This window comes from Glycine max, chromosome 20, assembly GCF_000004515.6.
Source record: "Glycine max cultivar Williams 82 chromosome 20, Glycine_max_v4.0, whole genome shotgun sequence".
In the NCBI taxonomy this organism is placed as follows: domain Eukaryota; kingdom Viridiplantae; phylum Streptophyta; class Magnoliopsida; order Fabales; family Fabaceae; genus Glycine; species Glycine max.
In genome coordinates, this window is record NC_038256.2 from 2,851,752 (window position 1) to 2,866,795 (window position 15,044).

Below are 15,044 nucleotides of genomic sequence, written 5' to 3' on the forward strand. Positions count from 1 at the left end.
GTTTAGCTGCTGATAAATTATTATTGTTGTTGCTGATAAATTTTTATGCAACTTTTATTAATTAATGATGTGAGCAAAGGTAAATTCACACAATAATAATAATTTTTATAGAAAAGTATATTAAAATAAAACAATGTATTGATAAAAAAATTTCGTCCAACCAAATCAACAAATATCCGGGAAAAAAAACAGAAAAACAAAAATGGAAATGGGGTTGATGGCATGGGACCTCGTAGAGCTAAAACCTACCTTTTATCGTTGAAATACCATATGTCCTATATACGACTCAGAAATTTTATTGGCTTTTACAAAAACAACTAATGATGACACAACATTTACACAATTCTTGTATTCATAAATCTTCCCAAATGGTATAGGTTAATAGGTAGTTGCAGTGGCTTAGGTATGTTGTAGACAAGAACAACCTTTCACTTGGACAAGAATGCAAGACTACTTCCTCGGCATAATTAAGTTTTATATATAGAAAATAAGTTTTATCTATAAACTTCTAAATAACATTCCAAGATAAAATGGTACTAGATATTTTTTATGCTGTGAGTTTTGTAGTGGATCGTAAATGAAATAATGATTTAAATAGTTAAATTAATATATTTTTAATTAAAATAGATTAAAATAGTACATATTTATTGAAATACCACACTCGACAAATAGTACATAAAATTTATTAATGAAAAAATAATTATTTTATTAAAAAATTGTTTTATTCAAATATAAAATTTTAAAAAAGAATGCATTTGATTATTTTATCAAAATAAGAAATTTTGAAAATGAAGAAATTCAATTTCTTTATCCAAACACAAAATTTATAAAATGAAGAAATTAAATTTTTTATCCAAACACAATTTTAAAAATAAAGGAATTTAAATAGAAACATTTGAAATTCTTAAAATTTAAAATTTTTTAAAATTTTAAATTTGCTGGTCCAGACACATTCTTAATGTAAATGATATCTGTTGTATATATTATTATATATTCTTCATTAGCGGGTCCTTTTTTTTTTCTCTCACCCCAGTCTCTTAATGTTGAATTTGATGGGGAGTATTTGTGCTGAGAGTATTCCCTAGATCGATAGATGATGGTTTCGACAAAGGCTGCCTTCTACAAGTAGGGATGAGACCGATGAATTGATAGGATGGTCCTCGAAAAGTCTAAATATGCTTTTAAAATTAAACAGTTAAAAAATTATATAAGATAGAGTTGATATTTTGCTTTTAAAATTAAACAGCTAAAAAATTATATAAGATAGAGTTGATATTTGTATTATTGTAATAGTTATAGATAATGAGATACTAACATGAATATTCATTGACTAACATCAATTAGGTAATATAAATATATTATTTTAAGAGAAAATCAATTAATCAGAAATAAGTCGAACTTATATTATTTTCCTTTTATCTCTTTTATAAATTTGATTCATTTTTTTATTTATTGATTTCTTCGTGATGGAATATATTCATATACCCTAATTAATATAAATTAATAGATATTATTTATTTATGTTTCAACATCTCATTATTTATAATAAAAACAATAATATAGATATCAATTATATCTTTGAGCAAATCCTACATTAGCCCCAAGATGCTGGTCTCTAACTAGAAAAGTAAATGCTTGAGCTTGAGAAGCTTGTGGCCCAGTGGACCCATAAAACTCACTAGGATAAGCAGTATTATTAAACCTGACAAAGCAACAATATTTTGTAGTAACTAACCTACCAAATTTTAACCATTTTCAAGAATAATATTCATGTCTTAAGAATCACAATTCCCAAGTATTAAAAAAGAAACTCTTACCAAGCATCCCACTTCATTCTTGAATTTCATGGCCATTCACATTCTTTCTCAAAAATTAGTGATTGTTCAACAGAAAGTGATAGAAGTCCAATGATCGATAGAGACATATTGAATTAAAAAAATATATAAAAAAATAAATAAAGAATGCTAACATGATATTAGAAAAATGAATTACTACAAACTTTGACAAAAGAATAAACTGAAGCCAAATTCAACATGAACCTTCACAATCTACAGCTTCCTCAATCCTCTGACCCGGTTGTGGACAAGATTGAAAACGTCAAGGCTCTGAGTTTTGTATATACAAAGATGTGCCAACTAACCAATCCATTCTCTGAAATTGCACAATTACAAATTATTTCAGTTGCATGCTACAGATGAATTCTATTATAAAACTTCTTCTAACTGATTAATGTCATGCCTCCTATCATAAACATCGTTATCTATTATTCAATGCATTGAAAATGTTTAATTTTATACTAAATTAAATGCTACCCGTTTTTACCAAAGTAAGATGTTACCCTGTTAAGAAAAAGGCTTAGAGGAATTACCAGAGCAAAAAAATTGTGTTCATCTGTCATAGTGAGATATACTTGTGCTCCATCAATTATTTTTTCACAAATGGTTTCTGGCAAACAAGTAGTCGCTGGTCACTGCCATTCTGAAGATCAATTATCCTTGCATCCCAACGTACTTGTGCTGCAAGCATGCGAGCCATCTCTATAGCTCCTATTGTATCAGAAAGAATGACCCATCCCTACAAAAATGATGCAACGTAATAAAAAGTTAGGCTTCATTGAGCATGTCAATATACTAAGACTTACAACTACTTGTATTCAGATGCACAAATCCAATAAATTACTACCTTGGTCTTATACATAAGATCCACTTCACAATAATAAGGGAAACAAGTTCATTTAATTAGTGGTCTTAAATTTGCCAATAATTAGTTTAGTTCTTTGAGAATTATCCTCAAAACTATTTGGATACCATTTTTAAATCTCTTTCCACCTAATTAATCAATGTATTTTCACTTAGGGGGTGTTTGGTAGGAGAGAAATTTTTTTATGCCCAGGAATCATATTTCGTGGGAATGAAGAAAATTTGTTTGGTTAATCATTAAGAATCTTTAGATAAGTTTCCTAAGAATTAAAGAGTTGCGTGATATTTTTACTGATAACTTTAATTATTTACCACATTAAATAATTTAATAAGTGTAACATAATGCTTTTAAAGTTTTGTTATAGTAAAATGAAAATTAAGCTTGGGAAAGTAGGATTCCCACCCTCCTCCACGGGATTGTTTTTGTGGGAATGTGAGTTAAAAACAATTCCCAGGAATCATAGTTTCCTGGGAAAATGTTTCTTCGAAATACGTACCAAATGTGGGAAACTAAGTTACCCAAGTTAGGATTCCTAGGAAAGTGAAAATTTCTCCCCTACCAAATGCCCCCCCTTAAGTAATGACATTTTTTGCTTTCTATAGGAACTGGCAAAGTGAATGATAGAGATAGTTCTGGCTAGTGACCTTCCCCAATTCTCATGAGAGTATAGGAAATTAATTTACAGCATTTATCATTCACTGACCAAAAAAAGTATCGAGTAACTATGGGCATTTTCGGAAAAAAATAGTTAAAAGACAATTTAGAGTCTTGTAAAAAAAGAGCTATGGCAAACTTTCCAAAAGATTCCTATAACAAGGATCACAGTTAGTATTTCATAAGAGCATCACAACAATATTGAGCATGCATCATTAGATTAAAATGACTTAGAAAGAACATATATAATATCTACCAAAACTGTCCTTTCCGGATATGTCAAAAAGAAAAAAAAAAGTAGAAAGGAAGAGGAAATAACTGTTCTGCTATCTTTTTTTTAATGTGCATTGTACAAAAATCAAGGATGAAACCCTCCAGCACAAAGAATCATGAAAATGCATATAAACAGGGACATCATACCTCTGGACGCAGTATTCTATCCATTTCCAGGAATAAGTCTACCATACTACACCTCTCCGAGGAGAGATGTGAGATAAGTCCGTATGCATGAAGCATATCATATGTTCTGGGGTAGGTAGGGAAAGGTTCACACCTGAAGATCAATATCAGTTGTCAGATACAAACATGAAATATCCAGAAGCTCAAATACATTAACACTATTTTACAAAGAGGTTTGTCAATGAATTCCAAAGAAGAGAAACTTCACAGAGTGAACTCCAAACAGGTAGATGATGTTCTTTAGAATTGGGTTTCACAATAAAACTACGTCTACTTTCAAATCCAAATCCAACAGATCAAGTGCATGCATGCAACCTACATTCATCTTCAAATTCATTCTCAAAAGAAAAGAAAAAAAAAAAAGAAAGCAAGGGTGTGCTAGACATAAAGGTTAAAAGGTGAATATTAGGTATTGAAATCTCAGCATTTAATGAATCTAATCATTGGTATATTATGCCTGTTTATTTAAGCTTTTAAAAAAATTAATTTTAAGAATGCATAAAAATAAAAATAAAATCATTCACATTTTAGAGATTTTATGAAAAGTAGAGGTTATCTTTTCTTTGGTTACAATTATAAAAAATACTTTTCATTGTAAAAGACAGTTACAGTTATAGATTTTTTTTCCAAAAGCTACTCAAAACAGCTTCTCAAAATAATAAGAAATTTTATTTTAAACAAATAAATTTTTTAAAAAGATTTTCTTTTCAAAATAAAAGGTATTTTTCATGAAAAAAAAACTAAAATAAATGGACTCTAAACTAATAATTCTACATTAGCTGAACTAATGCCATTTAATAATTTACAAAATAATGAGTTGCTGAGGTATTATTTTGTACATATTTTACAAACATCACTAAATCCTTTTCAATGCTGAAATTTTCATGCTCAGCAGTTAAAATATCATGTACATATATCTAGTAAATTATCTAAAATTACTGTTACTTTCCCAACTAGCATACACCACTCTTCTGTCATTTTACATAAGAATGAGCTAATAAGGTAAGTGAAATAAATCTATCAGGCTTTAGTGGTATTATCAGTTTTCACCCTCAAGCTCAACAGTATTACCTTCATACCTTGAACCAATTTTTAAGTATATGGAAACATTGTTTAGATCACGGTATCACACACAACTTGCTTAGATCATGAACAAAAAAGCAACTTACCAGTCATGTGTGACACCAGCAAAACCTCTATCTAGTATAAGAGGAAGTGCATTAGAAGCCCTTGCAGGAACAACATTCATGACCCACACTGTTTTTTTCTCCTCCAGCAGCGCAGCATTCAAACCCCCAAAATTAGCACTCATGTCCATAACATTCCGGATCATGTTATATGGAGGCAATGGATCTTCATCTCCAGGTCTCTTTGGATGGTCAGAGAAAATTAGTGGTGTAAGTAATGACCAATAATTGTTAACAGCTGATCTCCAATATTGGAAGTCTTCATAAAATTCTTCAGGCTGAACTCCTGCAATAATAAAAATAAATTCATGAAAAGGCAAAGCAGTACAAAAAGGAAATGAAATTTAGAGGGGAAGAAGAAAGGAGAAAGACATAAGCAGAAAGCTATTAAGAAACAATACTTTCCATGAATTTTAAGTTCAGCTGAGCCCAATTCAGATTCAGAAGATCTGTTCTGTATTGCAATCCAGCGCTTGCTAGAGGTCCCACTTATACATGGCAAAAGAGGCCGATAGTATGACTGAGTATCATCTGCTTTACATACTTGTATAGTAGGCAGCTTACTGCAATTAAAAAACAAATATCATTGAAAACCTAGTTATAATAGTAAGTGTTCAATGAAGCAAACCAATACAGAACTAGTGATAGTTGATATTAGTCATCTCACATAAACAGTCTATTGACAATAATTATTTATCATTTACATCACCCACGTTAATACAAATATCCTTACCGAGATGCATAACAATCAATATCAGCAGTCTTCTGCCAGATGAAAGTTTCATCTTGCTGAGCTAGAAGAGTCCAGCAGAGTTGCTGGGTCAGCCCTTCTATTGGGTTTGCCATGATTCTCTTTTTCTCCCGTGATGAACCCTGTGGCCTGCTTGTAGGTGAGGTTAAAACAAAATATCCTCCAGGTTTAAGAACACGATCAACTTCTACAAGGAACATTCCATCTGCAGGATGAAGTCAATGTTAGAAGGCAAAGGACAGCAGTTCATACAGAAGCTAAACGATATTCACGATGGTATAGAAAAGTCATGGAACAACGGAATAAGTATGCCCATTAAATGTATAATTACTTTTTTCATCCCACATAATGCCGCACTGAGCACAGTGAACCATGTCATAAGATAATGATGGATATGGAAGCTGTCTTGAGATAAAGTTGCCAATCATAGCAGGAAGACCTCTCTCCAGAGATAGTTGAACTTGGCTGCCAGTTGCTTCATATGCCGCAATACAAACCGCCATTATTTTCAGCGACAATAAATGAGCTCCAAAGCTACCAAATCCACAATTAATATCTAGTATATTTCGAATCTGTTATAAAGTGATTAATATAGATCAGTCATGTATATTTTGGAACAAAAAAGAATGGTCCTTAATGAGAATTATAAAGAGAACATAGGCACTTAAATAACATAATCTTTCATTACTGTTACTATACATGGAACTATTTTGCACAAACCCTGTCCATGAAAAAAAAAATTATAGTTCCCCAAAAACAATTAATCAGTAGGCCATGGTGTACGGAAGACTTACACCAGCTTGAGGAAGCTCAGTGTCACTTCCTAACCCTATCATCTCTGCAAGTTGGCGAGTATAATCTTTCACGCTGTTGAAGATCGTACCATCCTCCGCGTGAAAGGCAATCTGATTCTCTTCTAGTAGCATCAACCTAGAGAAATCATCACAAAATTTTAGAAGACGATTTGCAAAGTAAAAAAGACTAAAAACAATCAATCATGAATAACAACAGAGAAAAACCAGACAAAAGCTACATTACTTTCATTCAAGCAGTCTTTTACTCCTTTAGTCCCAACCCCCAATAAAATATTATGGCAAACGCAACCAGTGACCTTATAAAAACGGGAAGTTTTCATTAAACAATGTCATTGATGCACATCTTCTGTGATTCCCAATGCATTTTGGACGTGAATTCCAATAAAAACTCTATTTTGAATTCCTCATGACACTGGTTAGCAAGACCCAAAAACTTCCTATTCACACAATCGGTAGTTATAACTAATAAGGGTTTAAAAACAATTTGCAGTAGTTCTGCATCCAAATCAGGCAAACTCATATAATTTCTGTGATATCAATAATTTCAATGCAACTACAACCCCAATTAACCAATTCAAAACCATGGTTTTATTTTTATCCAAATTGATGTCAATGACAATTTCCCAGCCTAGCAAGTAGCAACTATGGCAGCACCTTTTGGTCATACTTCCAGACGAAAGAAACTGATCTTTGGTGATCTTCACGTTTCCACTCCATATAACGTCTCTCCCAGCCGGCCACTGTAAGGGAGCCTTGTATTCCTTCGGAGGCCGAACCAAACACTTCTCTGTTCCCTTATACACCTCACAATGCCGATCAAACTCCTCACCGTCTTTAAACCCCGCAACCAAATTCGCAGACACGTTGTGGCACGGCACGAAATTCTCCCTCTCCTTGCGGCAGAGTCCCACCTCCTTCTGCCGCGCGCCGCCGGCGCTCGATACAGCCCTCAGCTCCAAGTAATCCACCGCGGCCTGCTCCTCTATCCTCCTGTAGCTCGTGTAGATTAGCGATTCCACGGTGGTGCGACGCGATGAATTCTTCTTCGACGACGACAAAGGCGAAGAAGAAGAACTCAAAACTGCAATCAGAGCGAGGAGGCTTATCAGGAACAGGATCAACCAGTTCAGTGGCGGCTTATGGCCGATGACGAAGGACTGTTTCTTCAACCACGAGCTTCTCATGTCCGAAACCGCGAGTCGAACGCAGATTCAAAACCACGCTAAATTGTGAACTCCGTTGGCGTAAACCCTAGCTTTCCGACCATAACACTGTGAATCGTCACTCTGGCCGCGAGCATTGAAAAACGATGTGTCGCACAATTGAAACGGAAATGCAGATTCAAACGTGGAATCGCAGAATTTTCGTGAGACGATCGAGCAATGTTGATCGGAGGAAACAGCGAGCGAGAGAGAGAGATCAATCGGATCGCCAGGGAAATTTGAATTTGAAACACGACGCGACGTGGATCCGATCGCGTGTGGATTCGGAGAGATGAGTTTTCGCTGAAGAATAAGAGAGTGAGATTGATTCAGAGAGCGGTTGGTTGATTCCGAAACGCTGAGAAGAAGAAGAACGTTGTTTAGGTTGGGTCCAGATTGTTTGGATTGCGACCTTTTCTTGTTTTCAAAACTAAGCGTTTTCTTTTTCTCTCTCTCCCTTTCTTACTTTATATGCCTCTCAATCATGCATTATTAATCAGATTCAAAACAACATCATTTATTACTATTTCTCTTCCATTAAGTAAAACTAAACAAGAAAAATAAATTATTGCTCTTAATTAATGGCGTCTTATACTTTTAACTTTCAGAATTAATTTAAATCACCGGTATATATTTTATACGTTCTACAATAAGTATCACGTTTGAAAAAAAAAAATTATCCAAAATAAATGTAAATTAGTTTTTTTAATATAATATTAATAATAAAATTAATTTTCTAAATTATTTTATTTATTTATTTACTATTTTTTTATTTGTATAAAATAATTTAACACGACACTCGTTTTGGAAACGGATGGAGTACCCATGAAATTTTATAATCAACTCGTATTGTTTATAATAAAAAAGAAATGTTTACTTTTAATTTCTTAACGAAGCCACTAAATTTAAATAAATAGAACCATAAAACCATCAATAAATAAGGTTTCAGTCTTCGTGGATCGCAAGCAATGATGACAACTTGGCAATGAAAGGAATACAACATTAATCCAACAGCTACCAAATGGAGGCAACTCTGTTCGTTGCCAGCCATGCACGAGTTAAAGACAAGGATACGGATCCAAGTTCTTTCTTTAAATGTAAACTTAATTTCTTTTTGCAAATTGATTTTTTGAATATAATTCTTTCATTATATATATAATAATCTGTTAAGATTAAAAATGCTTAGTGTTTCAACCATTTTATTTATTAAGTTAAATCAGAGAATAGTCGCATATTCGAATTTTTCATTGATATTTCCAATAAAATTAACAAAAATTACATTTGTCGATTAAAAAATATTAAGTTAAAGGATTAATGGTTTCATAATTATAATTTTGAAATATTAATAAAAAAATTATAATTTTGAATTTTTTTAGGGAGTATTTTAATGTTATCGTAGGACCAATTTTAATACTTGTCCTAATATTTTTATGTGGGATTAATGCATTTCCATTTAGGACTATATGATCTGTTACAGACATTTCATTTTTATAGTATAGTTGTACTTGTGTCAGCACAAAATCGTATGTACTACTTGTCCAGCTACGACTGCTGCAATATGCATGTGTGGCATGACAGAGTATATGATATTATAGCGTTCATAATTCCTCACGCAGCAGCATGCATGTGACATGAAATAATATATGATTTTTTTAAACCAATTTTTTTATAATAGGAACTAGGAAGTTCAGAATTAATATTTCGAAATGCTAAGATTAAATTAAGAGAAGGACTAACCTCACAGAAATTCATAATAAATATTATTTCATGTTTGGAAATTGAATTGGTGATTACACTGCTTGAAGATGTGCTCGGTGGGAGTAAAGGAAATATGTGATAAATATTGTGGATGAAAATAGAAAAAAAAAAGTAAGAAATAAGGGTGAAATTAATAGTGTTTTATTTAAGAGAAATAGAAAATAAATAAGTAACAAAGATATAAAAAAAATGATATTCTTCACATAAAAAATACATTAAAAAAATGATAGAACATGCAAACACTTTTAATATTATCGAGTATGAAGCCAATAACATGTTGGGGTTATCAATTGATACTCATCTAGAGGATTACTCTACAAGCTCAGACCACAAGCTCAACCAACTCAAGGGGTTAGGAGATTTTCCTAAGGAAGGTTGTTGTCCACTAAGTAGAAAAAATAGCATAAGAGAGATTCGAATTCACACCCATGGAAAAAGGTGAAAAGTTGTGGTATCCTTAACCATTTGTATCCTTAACAATTTGGGTCGAGCCGCATTGGCATGATATTCTCCAATTTCATGCCACTAGAACCATCAATGGTCATTGTCCACTTTTTTAGTCATTTTTGTATACATCTTTTTTATTTATTTATCTTCTTATTTTTACTTCACTAAACACTTTATTTCATATATCCTATTTTCACTATGATTCCTATTTTTTCTCATCTCAGGATACAGGAAACCAGATTAGAACTCACACCCATGAAAAAAGATTCCCTTTCCTCATTTTGGCAATCCACACTAATGACATTCCTGTGTTTTTATGTTGTGGTTTTGAAAAGTAATTTGATTAAAACACTTTTTACCTTCTTTGTGTTTTCCTACTACTACAACGAACATTTTTTGCATTGGTTATTTTGGAGATTCTACATCAATTGTAAAATTGATGTAGCACCAACCGATGTAAAAAAGTCAAAATAAAAAAAAAATTAGATTGGTTATATCTAGTACTTGTCAATTTTCAAAAAATGAAGAATAATCTAGATTTGGATCTACACCATATCAACTCCATGGACAATTTGCCTTAAGCAAAAACACACTAGGAAGAGCAAGCTAAAACATAAACGAACAAGAAAAATAAGTTCATCCAAAGATTACAAAATGATTACAACTAGAGAAAAAAAAATCAATAAATTATGTATAACAAACCAAGCACTAGATAGAGCAAGAAAGCAACACAACCGAAAAAAGAGAGTTTATCCAACGATGACAACTAAGAAACTTTTTTGCAAAATGATTACAAATAGAGAAAAAAGAAAACCAATAACTTATTTACAAAAATGAGACAATTAGAAGAAAGATAGACAAACATGATTAAAAACCAAGAACTCATTCAATTCTGAAGTGAAGGAACCAATTCTACATGATCTACGAGATCCAACACATCATCACTTACATGCTTGACCTCCACAAGATCTTCATTTTTCAACAAGATCCTCATCAACATCATCGACAACAAGTAGCATAATCCTTCCATGGATGCGATCAAGGTCACCATTGACATCGAGATCCACCAATGGTGTTAGGGCATCTTTAATAAAAGTTCTTGAGCTCAAAACCCCATGTCAATTAGATCTACCATTATTCTTGTTCAAGAGTTCTCCATGTTAGAGGTTGGGTTCTAGGGGAAGAACTCCCAAGAACTCTTTTTTTAAAAAAAAAATATTAGTGTTTAACATTTTTTTTCCAAACTAATTCAATGTAGAATCCGCAGAAAATGATCCAAAAATCCAAATTGGGATCTACCACTAGAGCAAAAAATAAGTAAAATTCTTGCATCTATTTGACATTATAGGACCCACAAAAAGTGATCCAAGAACACAAAATGAGTTCTTCCATTAAAGATGCTCCCAAGATTTATGTCATTAACACCCATCTTCAACAATAGTGACAACATCTGCATCGAGATCCCTAAGAGGAGAATATCAAGATCCTCATTTTCAACACCTGTCATCAAGATTTGTGTCCTTGAGAGGGTGACAAGGTGGTGGTGGGGGCAAAGTAGACTGGGGCGCGAGGGTGAAAGAGATGAGAGATGCCAGGGCTCGAGGGTGGGGAATTGCTAATCCTTGAAAATGTGAAAATAAGGGTTCACGGGTGGGGAATTGCAAAGTTAATCGAGGGTGGTGCATGGGGATCAAAATGAAGTAAAGGATCTGAGTGTATGGATTTGCAAGAACGATTTTTCATTAGTTATAAAATTAACGATGTAAAAAAGTATTTTCTACGTCGATTAATTTAATAACAGATGAACAATGGTATACTTATTTGCAAAATGTCATTTTTTATTTTCTACATTGGTTGTTAAACAACCAATGTAAAATGCTTGACGTAAATGACTATTTCATAGAAGTGTCCCTTATAAAAAAAAAAAACTCAACTAAAAACCCACTTGATTGAACCCTAACTCACATATTGGATTTTGTCTAGTTTATGTCAAGCACAAGATGTTGTTTTAGATTAAAAAAAAGTTCATTTAATTTCTATCTCTATTGTTGCGAGAAATGCTAGCTATGAGATGGTTGTAACTTTTTTTTTTATTAGGAAAGACTTGGTTGTAACGTTAGAAGTAAGGGTGGGTATAAGGACCAATTCATCTCATTTAAGGCTTGGCTTGCGAAACCCGCATTGTATAAGGGCTAGATAAGTTTGGTTTGTGAAATTAATGATCTTTTTTTCAAGCCCATACCCGATCCATAAAACTCCATAGATGAAGGAATTGATCAGCAAGTTCAAATAGTAATATAAAATAATTAAAAAAAACAAAAAAATCTATCAAATTAGAAGATTATTTTTCTTTCATTTTAGTTAAAATCTATCAAGCTAAAATATATCAACATGTATAACTAAAATACATCAAGATTTATAACAACGAAAAACACTTAAACCTTATCAATTAAATATTAAAACCTTAGCATGTCTTATGTGGGTTTTGCTTTCATGGATTGGACCCAAAATTACCTATACGTAGATGATTGTTTTTTTAAAAAAATTGTTATCCACACGATCTATGAATTTAACAAACCGATTCATGAATTTTGATATGTTTACCTACCACTATTTAGAAGCGGAAATTTGTCAAATACATATGAACTTAGGAAGGGTGTCATTTTGAAGGGTTAATATAAGTCTCACACCAATTTCATGCATTTCTATATTAAAAAATTAACTACGTACTTAATTGATTTTTTTTATTATATAAAAGTGGTTGGTGCACTAACCTATGTTGTTTTGTATTTTCCTTGTCTCTTGACGATTAAGCAAGGCAAGAGTGTGCCTAAAACTCAAACGTAAAACAGAAAAGGTGCATGATATATGCATTACGTATTTCTCATCTAAAATTAAAGAGGATGTGAGTTATCAAAAAAGAAAAAAGGATGTGGCAACACAAAATATAGTGTAATATAATAGCTATGACCTATGTTGTTAATTCAAATAATAATAATATTAATTATATATGGGGCATATATCAAAACATATAATAAGAATTGTTACCTGTCGGCAAGACTTTTCCATGATGATGATGATTTATCATGCATCAAATGTCGTCACTGATGGACAAAGCGCATTCTACGTCGGTTAATTTACACATATGACGGTTGTTGATAACCGTTGTCGTAGGCAATGTCGTAGAAAGTCACTTTCTACTACGATTCTTTAAAAAAATGTCTTAGAAAAAATCACTATTCTAAGACGATTCTTAACTAAAAACAATTTTAGAAGAATATAGTTCTAAGACAGTTCTTAGTTAAAAATAGTCTTAGAATGATGTCTTTTTCTAAGACAGTTTTTCAGAAAACTTTCTTAGAATGTCGTTTTCTAAAACAAAAAAAAAATAAAAAAAATTGAACATTCTAAGATGATTTTTCCAAAAAATCGTCTTAGAAAGTAGACATTATAAGACGATTTTTTTGAATGTGTTTTTTTATAAAAAAAAAATTAAAGATTCTAAAATGATTTTGCCCTAAAAATTGTCTCATAATGTCATTTTTTTAAAAAAAAAATTTCACTATTTTTAATACTTTTTTATCGTCATAACTTTAATGTACAAGCTACAAAATGAGTTTTTTTAATCTCAAATATGGGACAACCTAGTGCTGCAAAGCATTTATTATGCAAGACCCAGTGAAGGGTTGGACCTGCTATATGGGTCTGGATATGAGAAATGAATTTAAAATTTGCTAATAATGATTAACATTTTACCTTGGAGACTCTAGCACAACTACCATTGTTTATGCTCCAATATTGTATCTCACTTGACACATAGGACAAAGCCAACTCATTAGTGAAAAAATAAACAAAAAGGGTCACATTGCATATATTTTGGCTACTAGAAGATCACATTGGAAATTTTATCAATGGAAGGACTAAGTTGAATAATTTAAAATAATAGAAGAACCAAAAGAATAACTTAAGATATTGTAAGAAATAAACAAAGATCATCAATCAAAATAAAATGAACTGAACAAAAAAAGCAAGAAGCATAATTAGCAACAATAGAAAAACTCACCTCACTTGGGAGAGCAGAGGTAGCACTGCCACAATGGGCAGGATTGAGATCAAGAAATGTAGCCAAGAGACCCTGGGAAGAGGAAGGAAACTTCTAAAAGTTTTCTTCGAAACTTAGTTTGTAATGGTTTGGAGGCTGATAACTTGTTAGCTTCAGTTTTTTAAAATAATCCTCTGAAGAAGAACCACAAAGTTTGAAGATCATGTGAATCTGCTCAAGCTATACACATGGAAAACTTCGTAAAATCAGCTCATTTTACTAGTTTCCAATACAACTTTATTATTCCATTATATTTATGGATGGAGGAAGGGAGTAATAAAATTAAAACCTAATGAAGTTTTCATTTCAATTTTTCTTCATTATTACTTAATAGATCCTGATTATTACAAAATACAATTTTTTTAGAAAAATAGCTCATATCCCTAGCTTGTAGTATTTTTTCAAATATTTTTTGGCCAAATAAGTTTCAAGGTAATTAAATAAGTTAAAAACTAACTTAAAAGACTTTTCATTACCCTATTTATATAGTGTTTAAACTTATAGTTTTAACTTTTAAAAAAAAAACTTATAGTTTTAGTTTTTCTTCTCCATTTTTTTCTTAATATCTTATTAGAATTCTTCTTTTACATTTTTTATATTAAAAATTATTAACACTTTCTTTCACTCTCATTCTCATCAATAAACATTTCTTTATGATATATAAAATAATCAAAATTATAGTACAAATCCATTTTTATTAGTTCATTTTATTCTCTAAAATATTCAAAAATAAAATATTTATATCCTAATTTTCATTTAATGAGCTAATTTATCTTTTAGTTAATTTATCTTCTAATTTTATCGAATACAAAAAAGAAACATATTAGATTTTTAAAAGACATTACTAAGACAATTCAGAAAAAAGGACATAAACAACCATGTATACGTCCATCCAGAATGAAAAGAAAGAGGAGAAATAGTTTAATTTGGTAGACAAGTCACAAGGTTAGATACATAGGGTTGGATTCA

The 15,044-nt window shown here is 31.6% G+C and overlaps 1 protein-coding gene across 1 annotated transcript; it reads right to left on the reverse strand.

Annotated features, from left to right (window-relative positions):
• Nucleotides 1-1,839: 1,839 nt before the first annotated feature.
• Nucleotides 1,840-8,253, reverse strand: LOC100785645 (probable methyltransferase PMT5). Its single transcript, XM_006605480.3, has 9 exons — nucleotides 7,221-8,253; nucleotides 6,546-6,681; nucleotides 6,083-6,323; nucleotides 5,734-5,956; nucleotides 5,406-5,563; nucleotides 4,983-5,286; nucleotides 3,775-3,907; nucleotides 2,369-2,574; nucleotides 1,840-2,151 (listed from the first exon to the last, which is right to left on the reverse strand). Exons 1-8 carry the CDS (start codon nucleotides 7,748-7,750, stop codon nucleotides 2,425-2,427), a joined length of 1,875 nt encoding a protein of 624 aa, XP_006605543.1. The 5' UTR covers nucleotides 7,751-8,253; the 3' UTR covers nucleotides 1,840-2,151; nucleotides 2,369-2,424.
• Between the last annotated feature and the right edge of the window lie 6,791 nt (nucleotides 8,254-15,044).

What these genes read in the sequence shown, in the direction of transcription:
- LOC100785645 (XM_006605480.3), bottom strand. Translation starts at nt 7,750, where the DNA reads ATGAGAAGCTCGTGGTTGAAGAAACAGTCCTTCGTCATCGGCCATAAG. An exon ending in ATTGATTGTTATGCATCTCG is followed by an intron (nt 5,564 to 5,733) that starts GTAAGGATATTT and finishes TTTTAATTGCAG; the next exon opens with TAAGCTGCCTACTATACAAG. An exon ending in GCTGGTGTCACACATGACTG is followed by an intron (nt 3,908 to 4,982) that starts GTAAGTTGCTTT and finishes ATTGATCTTCAG; the next exon opens with GTGTGAACCTTTCCCTACCT.